This window comes from Miniopterus natalensis, chromosome 7 (assembly GCF_054644295.1).
Source record: "Miniopterus natalensis isolate mMinNat1 chromosome 7, mMinNat1.hap1, whole genome shotgun sequence".
NCBI classification, from domain to species: Eukaryota; Metazoa; Chordata; class Mammalia; order Chiroptera; family Miniopteridae; genus Miniopterus; species Miniopterus natalensis.
This window is the reverse complement of record NC_142087.1, coordinates 75,778,549-75,803,908: the sequence shown is the minus strand read 5'-3', so window position 1 is coordinate 75,803,908 and position 25,360 is coordinate 75,778,549. Positions and strand designations below refer to the sequence as shown.

Genomic DNA, 25,360 nt, shown 5'->3' with positions numbered 1-25,360 from the left:
CTGATCTACCATGTTCTTGCTTATGGCTGCTTCATATTCTAATTTAGAGAAGATCCCTGTGACTTACTGAAGCAGTCCCCTCTGGCTGGACATCTAGGTGGCTGCCAGATCTCCATTCCTCCAGACGAAGGAAGCAGCAGGCCTGCGCTCTTTCTGTTGGCCCAGGAGTTTCTCCGATCTTTTTGTTTGTCAGATCGCAGCCGCCACACTCTGCCTGTTAGTGGTGCTGTAATAATCTGATTGTGTTTTCTCTCCCCCAGCTCCATGGCTACATGGAAAATAAGCCCCTGGGGCTTCAGATCTTCATTGGGACAGCCGATGAGCGGATCCTTAAGCCCCACGCCTTCTACCAGGTGCACCGGATCACAGGGAAAACTGTCACCACCACCAGCTATGAGAAGATCGTGGGCAACACCAAAGTCCTGGAGATCCCGCTGGAGCCAAAAAACAACATGAGGGCAACGTAAGGGCTGGGGCTGAGGGCAGTGGGTCTCTATGGGGAATGAGTGGGACCAAGGTGGCAGGGATTTGGGAGAGGAGACTTCATGGAGTTGATGGAAGCAGCTGCGGATGGTGGTTCCCAATCTATGATGGACCCAGAGAGATTACTGTTTTAAAAGTTTCTATTTTAAAAGCTCTTTACCTACATATTTTTCATGTGTATTGGGAGGAAAAATACGTATGCATCTTTGGGTTAACTTAGCTGGGATGAGACTAGATTCATTTACATTTTAAAAATTTATCTGACCTAAAGAAAATTATTAAGTAATGATAGGTCAGAACTCACCAAGTCATTTGCATGTGGCTAAAATTTTGGAATCATTGAACCCATGTATTGGAGTTGAAAAAACTTTTTGCTAGGGAAAAAAAAAATCTCAAACATACAGAAAAACTGCAAGAATCATACAAAGAACTCCTGTATAGTGTTCACTCAGATTTGCCAATTGTTAACATTTTTCATATTTGCTTTATCACTCTCACCATTTTTTCCTGAACCATTTGAGAGTTAGTTGTAGAAATCATGCCTTTTGACTTTTTTAATACTTCCACGTGCATATCCTGAGAAGAATACATTCTTACATGACCAAAGCACGCTGGTCAAATTCAAGATGTTAATATCGATACATGACTCTTACCTATTGGAAAGTCCAGAAGCAATCTCGTCAGTTGCTTATTTGAGTTTTTTAGATACTTTTGAGGATTGAAAAGTTGGCATGAAAAATCTCCCTGGAGAAATCATTTCCACCGGGCAATTTCACTGATTCCTTTGTAAGTGTTTTTCTCCCCTCTCGGTATAAACCCCTGGCTGAAATAGTTATCAGTGGACTGCAGTTTCTCCCAGTGTCTGGCTGTAGAATTCTTTTATCGAACTGACCGAGGTGGTTTCGGGGTGACCCCTCCCGCTGGCCGCGATGCTCGGTCACCAATGGAGCTTTCCCCTCCGGCAGCATCGACTGCGCAGGCATCCTGAAGCTGAGGAATGCTGACATTGAGCTGCGCAAAGGCGAGACGGACATCGGGAGGAAGAACACGCGGGTGAGGCTGGTTTTCCGGGTGCACATTCCGGAGGCCAGCGGCAGGATCGTCTCCTTGCAGACTGCATCGAACCCCATCGAGTGCTGTAAGTTGGGCTCTGGGCAGGGTTGGTGTTTGGAAAGTGGGCTCTTTGTGACCTCCCACCTCCCGGCGAGGCACCCTGGGCCAGGTACCCGGCAAAAATACGCGGGACCCACAAGGATCCAGAGTGAGCTCCATACGACCAAAGGGGCCCGAGCCAGAGCACTTTTAAGGGTTTCTCTCTGCTTCTATTTACTTGTGGAGGGTTTTGCGGCCTCACAGGAAATTAAAAAATAATACAGCTAATGAGTAGCCTACAGCTTTGTTTAGAAGATCGGAGATGCATAAAATGTTGTTCTGGCTTTTGAAACGGGTAGACGGAGCTAGAGTGAGTTCACTGTACGTCGTGTCCTCGATTTCTTTTCCTCTGTTTTCCTTTCAGTAAGAATAACAATGATATCACAGTGGCTCTGCTTATTGAGCGTGTCGCATACCCACCACAACCCTTGCTAAGAGCTGGTGTCACGGTGCCCACTTTACAGAGAGGAGGGAGAGAGATGAGGGGCAGGGGAACACAACCTAAAAGTGGCAGGGTGGGGATCTGACGGGGGCTTTGGCACCCAGGCGCGTGCTTCCCCGGCACCCTCAGCCCATCCCTGTGTGTTCACTGAGAATCCGCTTGGTGGCCGGTGCTGTGCCAGGGATCTGCCAATGAGCAAGGCATTTTCTCTGTCCTCAACAAGCTTACAGTCTGGTGGACATAAAGATACCCAAGCAAAGATGCAAAAGGTTTTCAGAATCCAGTATGCAGTGGCTAAGATCTGCCATTTCGAAGGATTCCGGGCAGAAACTTGGCCCATTTCTAGCAGGATTTGAAAGAAGCAACTGCTTTGAGCTCATTCTTAGGTACTTTTTGCAAGTTTTGTTATTGGTTCTGCAATTAGATGGGACAAAGCTTATTGTCTGTTCAGTTTTTGAGAGTTTAGAAATAATTTTTAAAAGCATAAAGAAGAAACAAAGCAAACATTATTTCAGAAACAAAAGCTGTTTATATTATTTTTTTAGCCTCTTCTGAGAATTTTTTTTTTTTTTTATGTTGCTATAATCATGTTTCATATTCAGTTATGTTTCAGGATTTTTTTCCTTTTTATTGGCTCATTTTACCATAACTAGGTGTCACAAAATCAGTTTCCTGCAGAGGCCAGGGAGGTCATGGAAATGAGTGAAGTGGATTGGGTGGGCAGCAATAGGGAGTGGTAGAGACTGGCGTCCAGAATGCCACAATCCCATCTAAATGGGCTGTTGTTGATCAACTCTAGCCAGTATATCCATGTGGGAATGTAGACTCAGTGTGGACACATCGTCTGACTTTTTAAGATAAACCAAAGTCTCCTGATTTTTAAAAAGCAGCGACAAATTTAAAATACTGCATGGATCAGACAAAACCTGCCCGTGGCTTTGATGAATCATAGGTAGCCTTAATCTGATACTAATGAATAAAGGGCAAGCATGAATATTTTATACAGAAAGGGTTGAGAAAGACTGGCCCTTAAGATTAGAAGCCAGCAACGAGAGAGGGCTGTCTTTGGGAGAGAAGCCAGAACTTGGTCTTGGCTGGTCTTTGGAAATGGATGAATGAATGGAAATGATTTCTTCCAGCCTGGGAATCAAAATGCGGATTGGGCCGAATGTGGTGGTGAGTTTGCGCTCTGATGTTAGAAGACAGTAGGCCACAGGGGAAGACAAGTGTTGTAAAACAGTATCTCAGAAACACTGGAATTCCCCTTCTTTACCCAGCGAACTCAACCCCTGTCTCTGAGTGCTAGTCACGGTGGCCGCCCCACCCTGGTCTTGGTTTTGAACATCTGAAGATGTTTTGGGAAGGAAACTCGGGCTCTTCCTCTGTGATTTGGGGAGTTTTGAGAAGATATGGTCTCCCCTTTCTGGCAAGTGACTCACTCTCCAGGATGGGGCTGTGGTTAGCAGCAAGGTGGGAAACAGGAGGCCTCAGGAAGGACCATACACAGGAGCCCATGTTCCTCTCCATCTTTGAGTCCCTCAAGTCAACTTATCGCACATCGATCTGAGACTTTAAGGATCATCACCGAACCACAAGCACCTCCAGCGAGACCTTCTGGGCACTATAAAGTTGTTTGAACCTTGAATGTAGGGTTTTTTCTTTCCTTTTAAGAAAGCATTTGGCTGATTCAACTACCTTGTTTGATAGATAAGGAAACAGAAACTTTCTTGGTAAAGTGATTCACTCATTTTTATTTAGTATGGAGCAAATCCAGTCTCCAGCCTTCTAGTTCTAGGAAATACCTCCTTCGTTTGGTTTCTATAACACTGCTTTTTTTTGCAATACCAAATTGAGCTACCAATTAGCTACTATCTCTCTCACCCAGAATCTTCTGGTATTTTTATTTCCTTCTTTGTTCTAAAATCCTAGACCACTGCCTAGTAGTTCTATAAATATTTATTGACTAATTGACTTACCGTGTGATCCTTCAGGATATAGTCAATAAATATTTATTGACAATTAGTTGATCACACGTATTGGCACAGTATGTGTACAAGAACTCTTTATTGACTAACTTCCTGTGCAGCCCTGGGGGAGGGTGAGTGGGTAGGACAAACACTCAGTGGGCTGGGACTTATTTGCAGGGCTAACTTGTTTACTTTGGAGGTAACTTTTATGTAATATCTGAGGGATCAAGGGTAAGTTCTCAGATTCTAGTAGAAAAAACTTGAACAAACTACTGGAGGCCACTGTCTGGAAGGTAGACGTATTTGCTAGATGTACAGATTCTTTATATATATTTGCAGGTCTCCGTGCCAGAGGTCAGCTCTCACCTGTGCACAGGCGGGCGCCTCATATGTCTCTAGTCTTCTGTTTCCACTAGATCTTCAGTGTTGGCCAAGGAGTTACTTTTAGTCCCTTCCCTTATTGTCAGTAGAGACTATTTTGAGCCTGCTCCAGTCTCCTAGGCTCTGGACGCCGCCTTCACCCCATTTCTACTCCAGGCAGATAACCATGCCTCTCGCTTCTCCAAGAACGCAGGAGAGGTCAGAAGGGCACACCCTCATCTTCCCCAACAGCAAGCCTACCCACGCATCGCAGCTGTGGGCCTTTCCTCACTCGGTCGCCTTGAAATGGGACACTCCTCCTCCTTGCATTGGGCTCCTCAGCTTCAGCTCCAAGTTCCCTGTGGTGGCTGAGCCCTTGCTTCCCTCTTGTATGAGTGGCCCAGGGCTGGCATAACCAACTGCTACCAGCTGGGAGGCTTAAAACAACAGAAGTTTGTTCTGTCACCAGTCTGGAGGCCAGAAGCCCGAAATCAAGGTGTGGGCAGGGTTGGTTTCTTCTGGAGGCTCAGGGAGAATTTGATCCAGGCCCCTCTCGTAGGTCCTGGCAGTGGCCCACATTCCCTGGTGTCACTTGGCTTGTAGCCACATCACCCAATCTCCACCCACCTCTGTGTTCGCACGGACTTCTCAGTGTGTCCCTTTCCGTGTCTTCTAAGGACACTCTGATTGGATTCAGGGCCCACCCTGATCCCCATGACTTCATCTCCATTCCTACCTTGTTTACATCTTCAAAGACCCTGTTTATAAAAGAGGTCATATCTGAGGTTTGGGGTGGACAGGAAGTTTTGGCAGGGGCTCTACTCATACTACATCTCCTCAGCAACATTTCTTGACTTCACTTTCCTCTCTGTTCCCAAATCCACTGGCATCTTTCTGAGACTTGTAGGCTTTCAACGACTCTTGTCACCTCCATGCGGAACACTGGTTCTCAAACTTGGAATCACCTGGTGAGTTTTGAAAGTTACGATGCCCCAGTTCTGCAGCAGAGCCTCTGATCTGGGTGGTCTGCATGGACACTTTGAGAGGCCCTCAGGGATTTTGAGGTGTGGCAAAGTTTAAGACCCACTGCCCTGGTCTTCCCCCGCCTCTCTGCCCTACCCCTCCTTCCATCACTGGTAACTAAGCCTCATCCAAGGTCCCTGGGTGGATGGCCCCTCCAGGAGGAAGCTAGCCCTGACCGCCCAGGGTAGGGACCAGCTGGTGTTAGCCAGGGCCTGGCACATAGCAGCTGCCTCTAGAATGTTTGTCGAAAATAGTGCAAGCATGAAAACAAACATCTCCAGGCTGCCTGGTGGAACAGAAAGGCAGCGATGAGCTGTGACGGAGATGTCCGTAGTGCAGACATCTTGTCCGTGAGAACCTTCCCTCGGGGGCTCGTGCAAAGGGGTCTCTGTGTTCATCGCATTTCAGAAAACACCTGGAGCAATTTCCCACCAAGCCCTGCCGCTCCAGGCACAGCATGTGAATTCACTCTCGCATTTTGCAAGAATCGGGGGGCAGGTCTGGGGTGTGGGCTAGAAAATGGATTTCTCACATGGTCTTTTCAATCTTTCCACATAAATATGTTTCACTGAGGGATAATTAAGATACAATAAATTGCACAGGCTGCAAGCCTTCAGTTCAGTGGTTTTGGACAAATGTATACGCCTGTGTAAACAGCACTCAAAACAAGTCAGAGACTGTCCTTCACCCCCTGAAGGCTCCCTCGTACCCTCGGTCAGGGCCACCTCCCCACACCCCGCACCCCCTGCCACAGCTCACCACTGTTCTGATTTCTATAGCCATAGATCAGCTTTCCCTGTTCTAGAACTTCATATAATGGAATTATACAGTATGTGCTCTCTTGTGTTCGGCTGTTTACGTTCAGCCCAATGTCTTTGCGATCCGCCGCTGTTGCCGGGTGAACAATATTGGATTGTATGAATGTAACAATTGTTGATTTACCCTTGATGGGCATTTTGGTTGTTTCTGGGGTCTGAGTACTACAGATAAGGCTGCTATGAACCATCTGATTCAAGACCTTTTGTGGACAAACGCTTTCCTTTCTCTTGGAACGGCTGGGTCATAGGGAAAGTGTGTGTTTCAGTTTTTATATTTTCACTGTGCAAGAGTATGTCAGAGTTCTACATGCTCCCTATTACTTGATTTTCATAGTCTTTTTAGTCGTAGTAATTCTAGTGAGTGTAAAACCGTATCTCCTTGTGCATAAGGCATAATTTGCATTTCTCTAATGACTAATGATTCTGAGGTCCGATTTGTGCACTCATTGGCTGTCTATGAGTCTTCTTTGGAAAGGTGTCAGTTTAGAGTTTTGCCCATTTTCTGTTGAGTTACTGTTATTTTAATTGTTGACACACAGTAGTTCATGTATTTTGGATATGAGTACTTTGTCAGATGTATGTATAATGAACATTTCCCCCAGTCTGTGGCTTGCCTATTCATTTTCTTAATTGTGTCTTATTAGGAGCATCAATATTTATTTTGATGAAGTCTAGTTTGTCATTTTCTTTTGGGATTAATGCTCTTTGTGTCCCCCCCAGAAATCTCCACCTATCTGAATGTAGCAAAGATATTCTCGTACATTTCCTTCTAGAAGCTTTTTGATTCTGGCTCTTAGGTTTAGGGATACAATTCGACTCAGATTAATTTTTGTATATGGTGTGAGGTAGGGGCAAGGTCCATTGTTTAGGATGGTGATTGGTAGTGTGAGCCTGGGTTCAAATCCTGATCCTGCCACTTATTAGCTGTTTAGTCCTAGGGAAGTTCCTTAATACTCTGGGCCTCCGTTTCCTCATCTATAAAATGAGAATAGTAACAGGACCTGTCTCATCCCAATAGAATAACCTCTCTTGTGGCGTGTCTCAGACTTTCCTGCTTGCAGACCTCTAGTAGCTCTGCAAAGCAGACTCTGGCAGCCACTGTGTCACTGCTGAGAGGCCAGGGCAGGCAGCAGTAGGCAGGTGTGGGAGTTTAACAAACACTGATTGTTTCAAGTGAGCTGGCAGCTAGCAGCACGTCCTGCTGCTAAGAAGGAATCTAGATGGTTATCTGGCTCATGCAGGGGGTTGGCTGCAGACGATTGCAGGGAAGTTGGGTTTGAGGGAAACCAAGGGTTTTCTGTTTTGGGGTGGCTTTTTTGGGGTGGCTTTCCGTCTGATTGATATGGTTACCTGATCATATGGTTATGGCCCTTTGCTGAGCTAACTAGGGGCAGGGAAGGCAGAGCCACCCTTTATAGCAGCCCTGTGGTGTGCCTCACTGTCACATATATTAGCCCGTTCCATCTTCATCGTAAGTCTCAGAAGACTCATCCATTCACTCACAAATGTTTATGGGGCATCAACTTGTGCGAATGTGTTTGGGGCGTGAAATGCTGCCTTCTTGGAGCTTCCATTCCAGCAGGTGGAGGTTCGGAAAGGTTAGGTGATTTGTTTCAGTCACACAGCTGGTCAGGGACAGAGCCGAGAGCTGGGGTTAAAGCCCATATCCTGGCCTCTGTCCAGGCTGCTGGGGCTCCCTGGCAGCTCATCAGTCAGATGGGGCTTTGTGGAGCCCTCAGGAAGGGCTGTTATATGGAGATAGGTGGGACTGTTCTGAAGGGGCTGCCCGCTAGCATGTTGGAGTGGCATAGTAATTCTCTGATCCAGAGAGAGAAATAATAGCTTCTGCTCGGGACCTGGTGCTGTGTGGACTGGATGCGATGACCAGCCAGTCTGGCCGGGTAGGTGTTACTGCTCCACTTTCCATGGAAGCTGAGGTCCCACGAAGCCCAGAGCTAGCAGGTGGTCTCGTGCACTGCAGAATCCATGCATTTATGCACACCACCCCCCACCCCATGGTCACCCTCATAGCGGTGAACCCCACACTTGGGGAGAGTAGGATTCCTCCATCCCAACCTCCTGCTTCCAGGGAAGACCCAGGAATGGCCAGGGTGGGGGTGAGGGCCTCGGGCTGGTCTGCCGGCCATGCTCCCTGCCCCTCCCAGGCGAGGCCTGAGTCAGCACCGCTGTCTGGGCCAGGCCAGGCTCAGCGGGCCAGGCTCGCAGCCAAGGCCAGGGGCCTGATGAAGAGACAAGACAGGTTTACAGCAGCTGGAGCGCCACGGCCAGGGGTGGTGAGTGCGTGAGCCAGAATGAGACCGATGGGAGGACCCTTCTTGCCTGGGCTGGCCGCCGCTTTCCCACTGGGTCCTTCTCCGTTTTACTAAAAAGGGGCCCCTTGAGGGAGTGGAATCCCACCGCCTGGGTTGAAATTCTGCCTTTTGGCCCGAGCTCTCAGACATATCCTTTGTCTTCTGGGAAATGCAACTCCAAGTGGTAATAATTCCTGCTTTGTGACCTGAAGTTTAGCAATAAAAATAAACATAACCGTCATTGAGCCCTGACAAGGTGCCACACACTTCCTATGCATTAGCTCACTTAATCTGCAAACAGCCCTCTGAGGTTGAAACCATGACTTTCCCCATTTTATAGATGAAAAAGGAATAGGCACAGATTAGGTGATTTGCCCAGGTCCCAAAGCTAGGATATCACTGAGCTGGGCTTTGAACTCAGCCGGTTACATGGCAGCATCCATACCCTTACCACCCCCCGAAATTGCCTCCATCATGTGCGTGTTTTGTAATATAAACAGATATGTATGTGTGAGGTGCCTGGGCTCTAAGGCCTCTCTATGGTGGCTGTAAGTATTTGCTGTTATTCACAGAACCCACCCACTCTGCATAAGTGAATTTTCCCGGCCGGTCTCTCCCATCTCTCCTGAGGTTCTTGGGTAGATTGTAATTCTTGGCCATGCATCCCTGTGACTGAGAGGATTGCAGACAGGCAGTAATGTCCCATTTCCAGGCCGGCTCAGGCCAACCCGGAGGACCCCGCGCCGGTGTGACTTTCCCTCTGGGAGCCCTGGCCACTGCGGCTCTGTTCCCCATCAGCCACTGTTGCCAGTGAAAGTAAACACCCAAACTGGTTAAACCAACAGCGCCCTGTTGATTCAGAGCTCATAAAACACAGGAACCCCAGGCCACTTTATGACGTGCCAGAATCCGGGGGCAGGCGGGAAGCCTGGGGAAATCTCTTGGCGAGGGCCACCTCGAAGCTTAAGCTGGAGCAGAGGGTCTAGACTGCCCCACGGGTGAGCCCTGGGCCCTCAGGATGCCTTTAAATGGCAGCCCCAGGTTTGGTGAGAACATTGCAGGGGATGGGGGCTCCATGGGCTGGAATCTCTGACAGCTGACAAGCTGAATGGATGCTGGTGGGCACTGATGGGGTTGGTGGCAGAGGCCTGGGAGGCCCAGTGGTTGCCTGAGAGCCCTCCCATAGGCCCTGGATGGTGTCACCCCAATTAGCAATCATAGGTGTTAAAGGCTGCATCAGAGAGAGAGGGAAGTGGACCCCAGGAGGGTAATTTTGGTTGCTGTTTGCCTCTCCTCGGTTCCTCTTTCGGTGGCTAATTGGGTTCGTTTGCTTTGCCTCTTGGCTCTCTCAGGATGCCAGGGCCTCCCCAGGAGGAGGTCCCCTTGTCCTCAGGTGGCCTTTTAAGTGTGGAATTTGGCTCTCAAACAAATGTGGGTAACAAGTCACCTGGAAAGATTGTTAAAATGCAAATACAAATGTCCAGCCTCCTCTAGGAGATTCGAGAGCAGTGTGTCAGGGGAGTGGCCTGGGTGTCCGTGTTTTTATTGAGCACCTTCCCCAACCAGGTGATTCTGCTTACGGTGGCCTGGAAACCTCACTTTGAGAAACACTAACAATTGGGTCAAGAAACCTGGGCTATGGTTTGGGATCTACCAAGAACAAGAATGGCAAGAGCAGTAATGTGCATAAATGCGTGGATATGGTCAGCGCGTGTTTGGTGAAATATGCAATATAAGACGACAGTGCTTAGCCGATGCCCAGCACATAGAACCTGCTCCAGATACAACAGCTTTTGGTCTGGTTGAACTTGCTGGCCCATACTTAATGAGCCAAACACACTTTTTGTGAATTCTCCCTTTTAATCCACAACCTATGAGATGGGTCTGTTAACAGCCCCATTTTTCAGATGGGAACACTGAGGTTTAGAGCTGGGAAGCCCCATCCAAGGATCACCTTGCGGGGGACTTGAGGTGGCTGGAGCTGCCCTGAAGAAGCCGAGTTCTGAGCATCTCTTTTCTGCCTGTGAAAGGACATTAATCGCATTTTCCTTGATTAAGCATTTAAAAAGATACCAAGCAACGAACATTTTGAAAATGAGCAAGAAAGAGGCATTTTGAAAGTTAACAAGAGTAAAGACTAGTTTCTTGAGTGGTGACTATGTTTTTGTCTTACATGAGCCACATACACACACACCATACACAGCGGTACCTTGGTTTTCGACCGTCTCCATCGGTGATCATTTCGGGTTATGACCGCGGTAAACTCGGAAGGAAATGCTTTGGTTCTTGAACCCGCCTCGGGAGTTGAACCCGCCCCACGGCGTCCACTGAGGGCAAGACCCTGAGGCCCATCTGTCGGCTGCGGATCCCTCGGTTTTCCAACGTTTCAGAACTCGAACGGGCTTCCAGAACGGATTGCATTAGAAAACCCGGGGACCACTCTGTGTGTGTGTGTGTGTGTGTATTTAATTCTGGTAAAATACACATAACACAAAATTTACCATTTTAACCATTTTTAAATGTACAGTTCAGTGGCATTGATAAGTACATTCACAACGTTGTGCAGCTGCCACCATGATCTGGTTCCAGAACTTTTTTCCCACCCCAGAAAGAAACCCCATACCCATGATTAGCAGACCCTCCCCAGACCCCGGCACCCACCAGCCTACTTTCTGTCTCTACGGATTTGCCTGTTCTGAACATTTCATATTAATCGATTCACATGTGTCCTTTTGTGTCTGGCTCCTGCCCCTCAGCATAATGTCTTCAGGGTTCATCCCTGCTGTATCCTGTATCGGTACTTCACTCCTTTTTGTGGTGGAGTAATATTTCTGAGTGATAGACCACATTTTTTTAATCCATTCATCCATCGATGGACATTTGGGTTATTGGCATTAGATGTTTTACCAATTATATTCTGACCACGTTTACCTGTTTATAGCAGCATCTCCTATTGCCTGCAGGAGGGCCCAAGAGGGCGGGCACTGGTAGGATTTTATTTATTATTAGTTTTCTCTCTATGATATCTTTATTTTATCTTTATTCTCAAAAACTATTTTGTCTTGGTCCACAGTCGATATTTCCTTTAAGTACATTGAAAATATTATTGTACTAATGTTTTGCCTCCCAATATTCTAATTTTTTTTCTTTTTTATTAAAGTATAGTTGACGTACAGTTTTTATTAGTTTCAGGCGTACGACATCATGATGCAACATTTATGTTCCTTATGGTGTGATCACAATAAGTGTAGTCACCATCTGTCACTGTGCAAAGTGGTTACGATAGTATCAATTATTTCCCTATGCTGTACATTACATCCCTGTGAGGTGTCTTTTTAATAACTAGAGGCTTGTACCTCTTATTCCCCTTCACCTGTATTCTGCTTCCCCCCACTCCCCTCCCCGCTGGCAACCTGTTAGGATTTCAGAGAAGGCATCCGTGACGAAGGGAGGGGAAGTGACTTACCCAGGGTCACACAGCAGGGAGTTGGCAGAGGTAGGACTCCAACCATGGCTTTGTGACCCCAGAACTCAAGCAGCAGTAACCAGGAATTCTCCTGTGGCTTCTAGGGCACTTCAGATCAAACCTGGGGTGGCCCATTGGAACATTAAGGATTGTTTTAAAAAAAATTATACTGCGGTCCTCCCCGCAGACCCTTGTTTCAACCAGGGACGGTTTTGGCTGCCTTCTCCCTGGAGCACATCAGCTGTGCCCAGAGGCAATTTCGGCTGTCCACGGGAAGGGGTGCTACTGGCATCTAGTGGGTAGAGGCCAGGGATGCTGCTCAATATCTTACGGTGCACAGGTGCCCCCACCCACAGAATGATCCAGCCCAAATGTCAGTGCTCAGGTTGAGAATCCCTGCTCTAGAATTAGGGCTGGGGAGAGGGTCAGCATTGTTAAAGCTCCCCAGCTGATTCTGATGTGCAGCCAGAGCCCAGCAGCGCTTCTCGATCTTGATGGTGCCCGAGCATTGCTTGGATTCCTTGTTAAGCTGCAGATTTGGGCTTAATAGGTCTGGGGTGGGGGCCCAAGGTTCAGCATTTCTAACAAGCTCCCACTGGTGCTGACGCTCACAGCCCTCACTCTAGGTTGCCAGACTGGAGGACAGATAAAAGCTTACCCAAGCCGGACTGGACTCAGGTTGTTCTCTAAATTTTTCATGAAAAAGATAGTTTTCCTTCAGGTAAGGAGAAGGGAAGGGAAGGGCAAGTTTGGCAAAGAATCAGTGGTTGCTTGGAACTGTGAGACTTTGAAGGGAGCAGCAGTGAGGTTGCTTTAGGAAACAGACAAGTTGTGTTCACAGCTCTGCACGGTGATTCACAGAGCAGCTGGCCGGGCCAGCCTCCCGCCCTGCGCCCAGAGCTCGCAGCCTCGTCCAGCCCCTGGCCTGGCTGGCTGAGAGCCCCTGGCCAGCCTGCCCAGTAGCAATGACTCAGGCTTTCCACCTGAAAAATGGGACAGATGGCTCTTACCACCTCCCCACCCAGCCCTGGGGCCAGACCCCCAGTAGCCCCCTTCTCCCCAACTTCATCAAAGTCCTAACTTAAAAGCTGGGACCATTTTTCCAGGCTGCTGGTTTTTTCACTGCTAATAAACCTGCATTTGTAGCTACTCAATTAGGAAGTCATACAAAACGAGTATATTGAAAGAAAGGATTAATAACCCAGCCCATGTGGGAGAAATTAGCTTCTGTGGACAGGCCTTTTTAATATATACTCTTAACTGGCAGCCCCCTGGAACAGCGCTGGCCGGCTGGTCCCTGGGAACAGAGAGCCTGGGCTGAGCAGGTAGGGGGAGACCATCAGGATCACTGGGAGTCGTCGGGTTGCACGTTCAAAGTGAAGTGTCTGGGAGCCTCTGGCTGGTCCACAGCAGATTCCTTAAATGCTGCCAAGTGCATGGTTGCTCCTGAAGGAGCCGGTTTTAACGTAGCTCTGGGGAGGGGGGGATGCTCCCCACCTGGAGGCTCAGGCCGGCCAGGAGGGGAGCGTTAGGTTTGGGCCTCGGGCCCCACATGGCTGCTGCCCGGCTCCCGGACGGGAGGTCTACGGGCCCTGGCACGGAAAGGGCTGGCGCTCCGCCCAGTTCCCGGGCTCCGGGAGGCAGGCCAGGACTCAGGCTGACTCACCGAGCGGAGGGCCGGCCTTTTGGGCCCACGCTGCCAAGGCAAGGCCTGAGCAGATGGGCCCCTCATGCTGGCGGGGACCCCGTTCTCCCCCTGCCCTGGGAAGGTGGCTGGAGAGGGTCTTCGTTCTTTCCCCTGGGAAAGACTCAGTGGCCGGCTGGAGTGGCTAAGGGATGGGGCTCTCAAGCTGGACAAAGCAGCTTTTGAGGGTTCATCTAAGCCTTGCCACATAACCTTGGCCACGTGGTGACCTGACTTCTCTTAACTTTAATTTTCTCCCAGTCAAATGTGCGTAATTTTAGTACTTCCTCTGAAGGTGGCTGTGAGCATTCGAGTATATCATTGCAGTAAAGCTCTCAGCACAGGCCTGCCCATCCTTCCTTCTTTCATTACTGGCGATATGGGTGAGAATACAGATATGTAGAGATACGGAGAGAGAGAGATACGTGTGCCAAGATATATTGAGATATACCCACATCTATGTCCGTCCATCCGTCCATCCCTCTCTCCCTCCCTCCCTTCCTCTTAAGCACTTCCTCCCAAATCCTAGGCACTGTCCCAGCCCTGGGCTTATAGTTGGAACAAAAAGCAAAGGTTCCCCTCCCCCCAGGGGGGACTACATTCTAGTGGTTGGAGAGAAAGACCTGAACCAATAAAATTCCATGTAGAGCATCTGTAAGTGGAAAGTTCTTTGGAGAAAAATAAAGCAGGGTAAAGCAGGATACAGGCAAGAGAGGGAGAGACATACATACATACAGACAGACAGTCAGGACACCACTGTTTTAACTGTGAGGGAGGAGGGTAAGGAAGCCTCGGGGTGGTGACATCTGAATAGAAACCTGCAAGACGTGAGGGAGGGAGCCATGCGGGTCATCAGGGGAGAAGCTTCCAGAGACAGGCACTTGGAAGTGCAAACGCTCAGAGATAGGAGTGTGTTGAGTGTGCTTGAGAGACAGAATGTTCTAGAAATATGGCTGGGACAGCATCAGCACGGGGGAGCTCTAGGGGATGAGCTCAGAGATGGCGGGGGCGGATCAGGGGTGTCTTGAAGACCGTGCCCAGAATTGCGAATGAATTTCAAAGCGAATCTATCTAAACCCTTCAGGGACTGAGTCCTAATGTGTCACCTGTGTGCGCCCTTGTGGTGTTGGCTGAGGTCGTCTCTCGTGGAAAAGTCGGTTTGTCCATCCTTTCATAACAAATACAGTAATCAAGTTCTCATTCGCCTTTCCCTTCTATAAGGAGGACAGGCCCGTCCCTTGATTTAGGAAAACAAATACGTTGTTAGGAGACAATTCACCCAAATGACTTGGGGCACACTTACAAGAACATAACATTTGCAGAGTCGAGTTGGCAGGGGTGCTGGTTCTACATTTAGCGATGACGACAGGTGACAGGTGGGCAGAGCGTGTCCTAGCTCGTCACTGAGAAACCTGAAAGCCTCTCTCAAGTGTCCTCACGGTGACTTCTTGTTCTCTGTCCTCAGCCCAGCGATCCGCCCACGAGCTGCCCATGGTGGAAAGACAAGACATCGACAGCTGCCTGGTCTACGGCGGCCAGCAGATGATTCTCACGGGCCAGAACTTCACGGCCGAGTCCAAAGTCGTGTTCACGGAGAAGACCACAGGTCAGGGTGCTTTTCAGCTCTTTTGTGTCCCCTGGCGCCTTACGAAAACCACCATCTTTTGGTTCTGAGCAGCATTGATTTGGAGGTAGATCTGTTGTGTAGAGTTTCATATTCCACCCTTTTTCCTCGCTGTGACAAGTTTCCCACGTCTCTAGTGATTTTGATGTCAGCACAGTTCGCTATCGCATGAATGTGCCATAAAGCGTCTTAGCTGATCTGGGTTGTTTCATTGGATGATAACGTTGGCCCCTCCCAACCCCAACTCTTTTTTTAAAAATTATTTTTTCACATAGAGACGGCAACTTTTTCACCTTCTTACTATTATCTAGAAGGGAAGCCAGACAGCATGGTGATTAAGTGTGTCTGCTCTGGGCCTGGATATCCTCCGATCGCATCTGGCTCTGCTACTTCCTTGCTGTGTGATCTTAAGCAAATTACCTAACCTCTCTGTGCCTCCATTGCCTTATGTATACAATGATAATAGCAAGAGGACTGTGACAAGGTTCAATGTGTTACTACATGCTGAGTAATTATAACAGCACCAGGTATTTTGTAAGCCTATAAACATTGGCTACTTATATCTTTATTATAAATCGCGTTGTGATTAATCTCCTTATACTTTTAAGATTAATCTTTTCAACATGAATCTCCATGTGCATCTTATTTGTTTATTTACCATGTATTCCTAGCAGTGGGATTCTGGAGAGTCATTTGGGGGGTTTTAAATACAGATTGCTAAATTACCTTCCAGAAATCTACAGACTGAAACTTCTACCAGTCCCATGTCTGGTTTCACCTCTCCCCAGAAGTGCCATTTGCCGAATTGGTACCTCTTTTTACTTTGCATTCCTTTGCTCTGAGAAGTCTAACGTTTCTATTTATTGGCCGCGTTGTAGTCTTTCTTGCACTCACGGTCTGGTAATATGTTTTGCTCATGAGGAGGCAGCAAGGGAAGCATGTCAGGTTATGCAATTATTGAATAGTTATGGATGCTAGACCTAGTTTTTTTTCTAACAGTCATGATTTCAGTAGGTTAATTCAAAGGGGTATTGGCGTTTGTTTCTCTGTTTACTGCCTTTGGGATGATGCGGAGAATGCAGCAGGCAGGTTGTCTGGTCGTGGGCTTGTGCACCGCCCAAGGGCACCCCCTCTGCAGGCTGCCTTTCCAGCTGGATGCATCATGGATCTGGGTACTACTAAGACTCCTGCAGACAGGAGGAAGCAGAGTGTCTGGGGGAGGGATGCTTCTTTCACACAGAGCTTCCTCTTGGGATGGGCCCTACAGAAGGCAGAACTGAAAAAGGCAGTATTAAGTCAGGCTATGGCAGGGGGGTTGGAGACGGATGGATGGGTTTGGGAGTGGTTTGGAAGGCACACGGTCGGTCAGTGGTGGTGCAGAGAAGAGTTAGGAACGCAGACATTGAAATGGATGATTCCATTCTATTATACGTTTGTCCAGCACTTCATTTAACGATTCCCCTTTTATTGGGCATTGGGCTGCTTCCAGCTCTGTGCTGTTATAGGTAACTCAGTGATGAACATCTGCGTTCATTCTGTCAGCTAGACAAGAACTCGCCATCTAGCCAGTCTGCTTGTGTTCAAAACCCAGCTCTACTGCTTTCTAGCTGTGTGACCTTGGACAAGTTATTTACCCTCTCTGGGCAATAGTTTCCTCATCTGTACAGTGAGGATGATGACAGTGTTACCTAATAGGGTGGTCATGAGGGTAAGAGTTCATACATGCTCAGTACTTATAAAATGCTTGGTGTAGAGTAAGTGCTTGATATATGAGTTAATGCTATTTGTTTTAGTTATTTCCTGTATGTGGTGTAGTGGATTCAAAAGGGCATTCATGTTTTTAAGTGTTCTGGGGAGGCTTATTTTTCAGGTGGTGGAAAAATGTAAAATATTTTCTACAGCAAGAATTGTGAGGCTCTGAGTCAGAGAGCAAGCCAATATGCTGACGTAGAGGCTGTTTAACAAGGGGAAATGCTTTGATGAGTAGTCAGAGGCCAGAACACAGAGGTCTTCCAGTGGCAGGCAGAGACATAACCTTGGTTGTTCTGCGCATGGATAATATAATAGAGAGTCATGATGGGTTCTTGAGCAGGAGAGTGCTATGAAATTAGCCTCTTCAGTTTTGATGCATCTCCTGTACCAGGAAGCCATCCTATTAGCCTTCTGCTGACTTTCACAAGAAGTGTATGGCTTCAAAATGCCTTATTAGTAGAGAGGAAAATGCTAGTAGTATACAGAGGTCTTGTTATCCATGCCCATGTTGTCAGTTTCTGTGGAGAGGGGGGCAACGGAACCATGTAGAGATGACTCGGAGGCCAGGTCCTGCCAAGTTCCCCATGGAGTTAGGAGCCAGACAGCTTTCAGTTGTCCAGAGAGCTCATGTTCTCATTAAGCTACTCAATGAGATCAATTAAGTGTTTGTTGAATGAATGAATGAATGAATGAATGAATGAATGAATGAATGAATGAATATATGTACTCTCTAGCTTTTCTTTTCTTGGCCTTGGAGGAAATTTCACAGTTTACCTCTTGAAGGGAGGAAAACTCAGAGCCTATTTCAACTTGAAAAAGTTGTGTGTTAACAAGAAGAGAAATATTAATAGCTCCATGTGATTGAACCCATCTGTGGGTGGACCTTTTGCCTGCCACTCTCTGCATGTTATTCTCTCTAACCCAGGACCTGTGGGAGGCAGACGGCAAAGGAGAAGTCTGGGGACTTGCCTGAGATCATACCCAGCATTCTTCATTTTTTCAACCTCCCTAGGCCTCAATTTCCGTCTCTGTAAAATAGGATAGAAACAGTCCTTTCCTCCTGGAGTTCAATGCATGAATGAGCAGCGTGTTCTTAGTGCGTAGGGAACACTCACTGAAAGTCTGTTATTATATTATGGTCTCTCCAGCATTATCATAACTCAGTCTGTACACATGGTTTATTCTACACACACTGCCCCTGGCACTGGCCTTGGCTGGGCAAGCTTTGGGGCTGCATGCTGTGGTGGTTAGACACAGACTCTGAGGTCAGACAGCCTGAGTTTGAATCTATGGTCTACATTTAGTAGCTTTGGCATCCTGGGCAAGTCACTTCACCTCTCTGAGCCAACATTTTCTCTTTTGTAAAATAGAGATGATTTACTTCTCTTGAGAGATGAGAAGATTAAATGAGGTCATAGAGCTTGGCACATTGTAGATGCTCATTAAATGTTAGCTTCTATTATTATCATTATATTTAGTCTGTAGAAGGACAAAGATATGATTTTAGCTCATGGAACCAAGAAACATTGAAAAACAATAAGTAACAATAATAAACAATGCGCCAAGCCTTGTCCTAAGCATTTTATATGTATTAACTAATCTGATTCCTCACCACAGTCCTATGAGATAGCTACTGCTCTGCCAGTTTTACTAATGAGAAACTGAGCACAGAGAGGTTAAGTAACTTGGTGAAGATTACACAGCTGGCAAATGGCAGTGGTGGGTTTGGCCCTAGCCAGCCTGGCTCCAGAGTCTGCACCCTTGACTGTTAGCTGTTCTGCTCTGAAAAAAATTTAGAACCAGGTTAATTTGGCTGATGACCTTTCAGCTGCTCTGAGCCTCTGACTTGGATCATTTTGTGGTGAGATTAAGTATTGACTTCTGCAGTGGGTCTCTGGGGTCGAGGGGATGCAGTTCTAACCCTTTCATGTCCAACTAAAGAATCCCGGATGAATGTGGTTCCTGGAATGATGCCAGCAGACAAGCAGGGGTATCTGACATGCCCCTGAACTCCCTGCCCCCAGGAGCGGTGGGCTTCCCTGGTAGGATGCCTGGCTCCTGGTGGCTGTGACGGACAGGGAGCTTGCCTTGGGTTTGCAGGGAGCTGGTTCTGCTCTTCTGACCCCAAGAACTCGCTTCCCAGCGCAGGGCTGCCTTCTACAGGGGGAATCCCTGTTGCTCAACTTCTTTTTTCCAAAATGCATCCCTGTTCCCATCTCCATGGACAGCTTGGCCGGCAAAGGCGCTGCGGGGCGGGGTGGGGTGGAGTGGAACAGCTGAAGTTTTCCAAGGAAGGGGAACCCCAGCTGGTTCTCACATTAAGGAAAGGTGACAGCCTCCTGGGCTAATCTTAGCCCCCACGTTGGGTCATCGGCATCACCAGCTCCAGCGTTCTTTTTATAGCTGTGGACCGAAGTGGAATTGATGGTTTCCACTCCAGCGGGATGACAAATTGGAGGACGGTGGAAAAACAGGAGGCGAGGGGCAGCATGGTGTTCCTCAAGTTAGAAAAGCTTGGTGTTTTGGAGAAAGGCTTCTTATTTATAGCATCAGTAATAATAACGCTGATGATTTTTATTATTAATTTTAATTATTTTCAGGACTTCCAAAAGCCTGTATGACCTGGCCCTTGCCCCTCACCTCTGATTTCAGCTTTCTTGCCTGTCCCCCTCGCTTACTTGGCTATTGCTGCACCGGCCTCATTCTGTCCCCAAACACCCCATACTCGTTTCTGTCTCAGGATCCTTGCTTTCGCTCTTTCTTCTGAGAACGCTCTCCCGCCATTTCTTTATGAAGCTGCCTCCTCCTGTTCCTTCAGGTCCCACCCCTCCTTGACCATCTGCTCTGAAGTCGGCCATCCTCCCCCACAACCTGTCAGTTCCTGTCCCAACGTCCTGCTCTGTTTTCTCGGTGGCACTTAGTACTACTGAAATGACCCTGTCTGTTCGAGCACTCACTTACTATCTGGTCTCCCGTGTTAGGCCCTTAGTCCCTTGAGGGCAGGGGCTTGGTGTTTGCTAGGGTATCTGCGGCATTTAGAATAGTCCCTGGCACATAGTAGGCGCTCACACATATTGCTGAATGAATGTGTCATCTCTTTTCATTGTCACACCAGCCCTGAAAGGCAGGCAGCATTATTCCCAGTTTACAGATGAGGTAACTGAGGCTTGTAGAGGTCAGGTTATGGGCCCCAGGTGAACCCCCAGCTGGAGACAGAGCTGGAATCCCAAGCAACATTTGTCATCAACCCCCTGAGTAATCTCTCTAATCACATCCAAGAGGACAAGAGAAACCAAACAGAAGCACCAGGGTATTTCCTATTTATCACTCTCACTGATGGCTGAAAAGCCCTTATATATTCTCTGAAATTTAAAAAATGTGTAACCTTTCAGGCAAAGTTCACGCCGGGAAGTCCAGGCTGTTCCCTAACTTCAGCTGGTCACTCTGGCCCCCGGCCACCCAGGCCTCAGGCGGAGTCGGGGGTCCCAGCAAAACATTGCAAAACAGGAAAAAATCTAAGGACACAAAAATAAAAGTGATGTGGCAGCGGAAACGGGGTTGCCATGGCTTTGGGTGACTCCCTGCGCCTGGGTGGGATCCAATGTTTTGGAAGCTTCCTCCACATGACACAGAGTTTTGGAATTTTTCAGCTGGTAAATCTTTCTTAATTCGCCCCCCCCTCGGCCCCCACCAAGTAGCTCCCTGGCTGTCTATCCTGCGGGGGTGTAGGTTGGAAACTTGCCTGCATCGGCTTACTCAGCTTTGAAACTTAAATTGTTTGAAGAGAATTTGTGTTTTGTTTTGTTGAACGGTTTTCTTGGAACAGTCTGATGGCGGAGGCTCCCATCACCTGTTGAGAGGGCAAATTGATTTTTTAGAGAGGAGGCGTGGGCGGTGGAATTCCCTTTCCCACTGAGTCATCATATCCTAATGAGTCATTTTATTACTTGGAGGTTCCCAAAGGTTGTATTTTGAGCTTCATTTAATAAATAGAAATACATTTGCTTAAAATAAAAAAAGGTTTTCGCTAAATTAAGTATTTTTCCATGAATTAGTGTCCTGGAAAAATTGGAACCACCTTAGAGAAGGTACCTCCCCCTTCCACCTGTCAGTCTCTGTGGACGCCTGGTGTGGCATTTTCTGAAACAATAGACTTGGGATTGGGTTTCCCTCTGGGAAAGGTCAGACCCAGGCTGGGCTGGGGCATGACTAAGGCTCTGCAGACCTTTGCCCTGAGTGACTCACGTCTACAGTGTCATCAGCCACCCCTGGGCTGGAGCCCACCACTTACAGCTGGCTGGGGCTCGAAGCTTTCCTCCGCAGACAGGGGCCAGATCACCACTCTGAAGCCCCGCTGGGGATGGAGAAAATGGTCTTTTTCAGGGAGCTGAATATCTGCCCAAACTTTAGTCTATTGCATGTGAGAACAGACTGTTGTGTTGAATGAAAGAATCCTGCAGTTCATTCTGTTTGGATGCCTTTGAAGAAGGGCACAGAGAAATGAGTCCTCTTGGGTCCTAGCATTTCCACAGGACATTGTGTAATTTGCAATTAGCAGTTTGGAATCCCCCTCAGCCCCCACCCCCCAAGGAAATAATAATATTCATTAATTAGCTGTCCCACACCCTTTTCTATTTTTTCTGTATTTTTGAGACTATATTTAAGGTGTAAGCAAGCTGGATTTGGGGTCATGGGCAGTCTTGGCTTGAAGCCTGGATCAGCCTCATATTTCATGCTTTGGGACTCAAGTTCCCCATCTCTAAAATGGGGTTGGTAGTATCATAGCGATTAAAGAAGATCAGGGATCTGAAAGTGTCATGCACATAGTAGGTGCTCAAAAAATGTCAGCTGACTTTCCATGTGTCCCCTGGGAACTCAGTTTACTTAACAGTGTCAGGAAGGCAGGGTCATGTTGGCTTCTTGTCTGGGAGAAGAGTCCTTCCTGGCACAGATGAGCTCCTTCCCACCTGTCACCCAAGCCGTTGGGTTCCTGCCATCATGGCCGGAGCTGGAGGGAGTTTGACTAATGTCCTGCCCCCGCCCCTACTTTGCGGATGGGAAAACTGTCTCACAGAGTGAGGTTGACTGACTTGCTGGAGGTGACAGAGCCTCAGTAGAGGGCTGGATTCCCAGAGTGACTGGCTATATGAAGCTGGTGTAGGTCATCTATAGATGACAGCTCCTCACGTAGAGGAGTCATGCCTGGGGTGGGACCAGCCTCTATGTAACATGACTAAGCGATGCCCTTTTAGCTTTGCTCTGCTCACTCAGCCCCAGGGCTTCCATTGTCATTCCCCAGATATTTATTGAACACCTACTATGTGCAGGTGCTATGCCAGGCACTGGGGACATATGGTGGTTGAAGTCCCTGCCCTCAGGAAGTGGACAGCCTCAAACTTGTTTATAAGCAGGTCACTTGAGATGGGGAAGGTGCTGTGAAGACAGTGAAACCAGGTCAAAGGTGTAACAGCAAAGGGTCTGAGGTAGGGGGAGAATATAGGATGTTTAGTTCAATTCAAATCTCAGACAATGAATTTCTTTAGTATGAGTATGTCCTATGCAATGGCACAGAATTTGTGACATGTAGTAAAAAAAAGTATGTGTTGTTTTCTGAAATTCCAATTTTACTGGATATCCTGTATTTTCATTTGTTAAATCTGGCAACTCTAGAGAGCGTGGTCAGGGAGGGCCTCCCTGAGGAGGTGGCTTTGAACAGAACCGTAAAGGCGGGGAAGAGGGAGCTGGTGGACTGTAGGAAGAATGTCACAGGCAGAAGGGATGGCCCAGTGCCACAGCCCCAAGGTGGGGATGAGCTTGGGGTGTTTAAGGAACCGAAAGCAGGCCAAGGCCGCTGTGCAGTGTGAGATGACTGGGGGGAGGATCGGATCATGCCGGGGCCTGTAGGCATGGTGAGGACCTTGGATTTTATTCCAAAAGCAATGAGTAGCTATTGGAGGTTTTAAGCAGAGAAGCGACATGATCTAATTTATATTTTAAAGATTGGTCTTGCAATCTAGATAAAGAATGGACTTTGGTGGAGGAAGCTGGGAGGTGAGTAGCAGCCCCTGCAGTTGTCCAGGTGTAGAAGGGGGTCGGTGAGCCCACGGAGAACATGGTGGGGCAGGAGGAGAGAGGGGATGCGTTGGGGACCAAGACCCTCTCTAGATCTCACTGAGCACGTTTGGGCAGTTGTACCATTCAGATGGGTGAACTCCTAAGCTAAGGGGACCCTCCCGATCCCCCCATCCGCTCGGCTCATTAAGCTCGTGCATCCAGGGAGCGCACGTTTTTCTGCTGGTTAGAGGTCATAAAGCAGACCAAATGACTTCCACCCTCTTCATTTAGCTAATTTTTAGAGGCCAGGACTGGGGCGCATCACACCCGGCCTCCCAGCCCTAACTGACCTTCCGACCCCCTTCCTTGTGCCTGGAGCCCAGTGGCATGCTTGTGGCCCACATGAGGACCCACCTGTTTTCCTCCTCCTGAGGCCCCCTTGATCCTCCTGTGATGCCCACACCAGCCCTGGCTCATCGGGCCGACTAAGACTCAGACACCCCGCACCCTGCTGCTTCCTGACACTTTGCTCCGACGTGGGCTCCGAAGAGAAGCCGTGGAACTGGCTGAAGTGTAGCGGCCGCCCGCCCCCATGCGCTGGTTATCGGGGCGCGATCATCTGGCCCTGTAGCCAAGTGACAATGAAGGCTATGATGTTAATCGAGCCAGGCACGCCCCCTACTCTGTTTTTTGTTTTTTGTTTTCTTGCAGATTCTTGCTAAGTCTTCTCTAGACCCAACCTCTTTGCCCAAAGAAGTTGGCTCTTTTCTCTTCCCCTCTGAGTAAGACTTGGAAGGGCCGTTTTCGTGCTGGCTGCCAGTCCCTGTTAATTTAGGATGGGGAAAGTTTGCCCAAACATCTGCTCAAGAGACCAAAGTCCTTTATTTCATCTCCTCCCAGAGCAGTAGAAGCGTACTTGATCTTCTCGGGCCTCCTCTGTTCTGGGCAGGTTTTCCCTGATGCTCAGACCTGGGTGTGGGATGGGAGGTGGGTTTATGCAGAACTTGGGGCTGGGTGTCTCTGGTTGCATTTGATTCCTTGTCTGCACACATATTACAGGCTCCTTCTCTGAGTCAGTTCCCAAAAGGATCCTTCCGTCAGCCCTCAGCGATTTGTCTTTTGTGGGGTCTTTTTGCTGGAGAGGTCAGTGGTCACATTTCCTGAGCTCTGGCTGTGGGTCAAGCACTGGCGAGTCCTGAGGTCAGTTTGTTTATTGAGCATCTATTATGTGCCAGGCACATAGTGCTGGGGCTAAAGAGCCAGACAGATGCATGGTCCTGCCTGCAGGGAGCTCATAGCTTAGCAGGGGAGAGAGAGAGAACCAGTAGGCAGGTAAAAGATGTCAGAGTGGAAGGTAGGCACAGAAAATGACAGAGAGTAGGGGACAGGTCAGGGGGGACCTCCCTGAGCTGGACCTAAAGGACTGGAAGGAGCTGGTGCTGGTGAGGTCTGGAGAAGAGCAAGTGTGGTGGGTGGAGGGGCAGAGAAGGCCAGGGTGGCTGGAGCTAAGTCAGAGGAGGGAGGCTGAGGAAGGAGGCAGGGTCCCCTTCCCAGTCAAGGTGAGGGGCCTTGAATCATTTCTCTTTTGCGTTCTGGTGGGACATAGGGCCCTGCCTTTTGTCTGGGGACCTTGAGCACAAGAATGCATGCGTGGCTGGCACAGTGGCCCCAACAGCCCACATAGGGCCTGCAGGGCAGTCGGAGCTTAATGAGTGCCTGTGGCCTGTGCCCGGCCTCCGTCTAAGATTGTGGCCCCAAGGGCTCCTGGGAGACAGGCGGTTGCAATACACTCTTTTCATAAGAGAAAAACTTTATTTTAAAAAACACTAAAAAAGGCACACGAGTTAAAACTTCCCATAGTCGTACCACGGTGCTTGAAGCCCACGAAGGAAGGTGCGAGGGCCTCACCTCACCCATCCAGGCCCAGCCGCAGGGCTGTAGCCCTATGAGTAGCTTAGACCAGGCTCCCTAGGTTTAAGCAGACATATTCATAGACTCACAGAGTTGCATAGCACTGCACATACTGGTTTGCAACACTTAAAATTCTGCCTTTTAATATCACAGGGACACATTTCCAGGTCAGAAAATATGACCTTCCTTATTCTAAGGGCTGCCTGTACCAAATATACCTGCTAGTTCATACCGAGTATAGTTGGCCCGTAATTAATTCACATTGCGCCCCCCTCCTCCCCAGTGAATACTTTCAACGGTCAGTTTATTCAC

General features: G+C 48.4%; 1 protein-coding gene across 1 annotated transcript in view; it reads left to right on the top strand.

Annotated features, from left to right (window-relative positions):
* The first annotated feature begins 272 nt into the window (after positions 1-272).
* NFATC2 (nuclear factor of activated T cells 2) overlaps positions 273-25,360 on the top strand; it is a 69,916-nt gene continuing 44,828 nt past the window's right edge. Inside the window, exons 1-3 of the mRNA XM_016214417.2 lie at positions 273-463; positions 1,449-1,621; positions 15,173-15,313. Coding sequence (XP_016069903.2) covers positions 273-463; positions 1,449-1,621; positions 15,173-15,313 — 505 coding nt within the window. The remainder of the gene's footprint in view (positions 464-1,448; positions 1,622-15,172; positions 15,314-25,360) is intronic.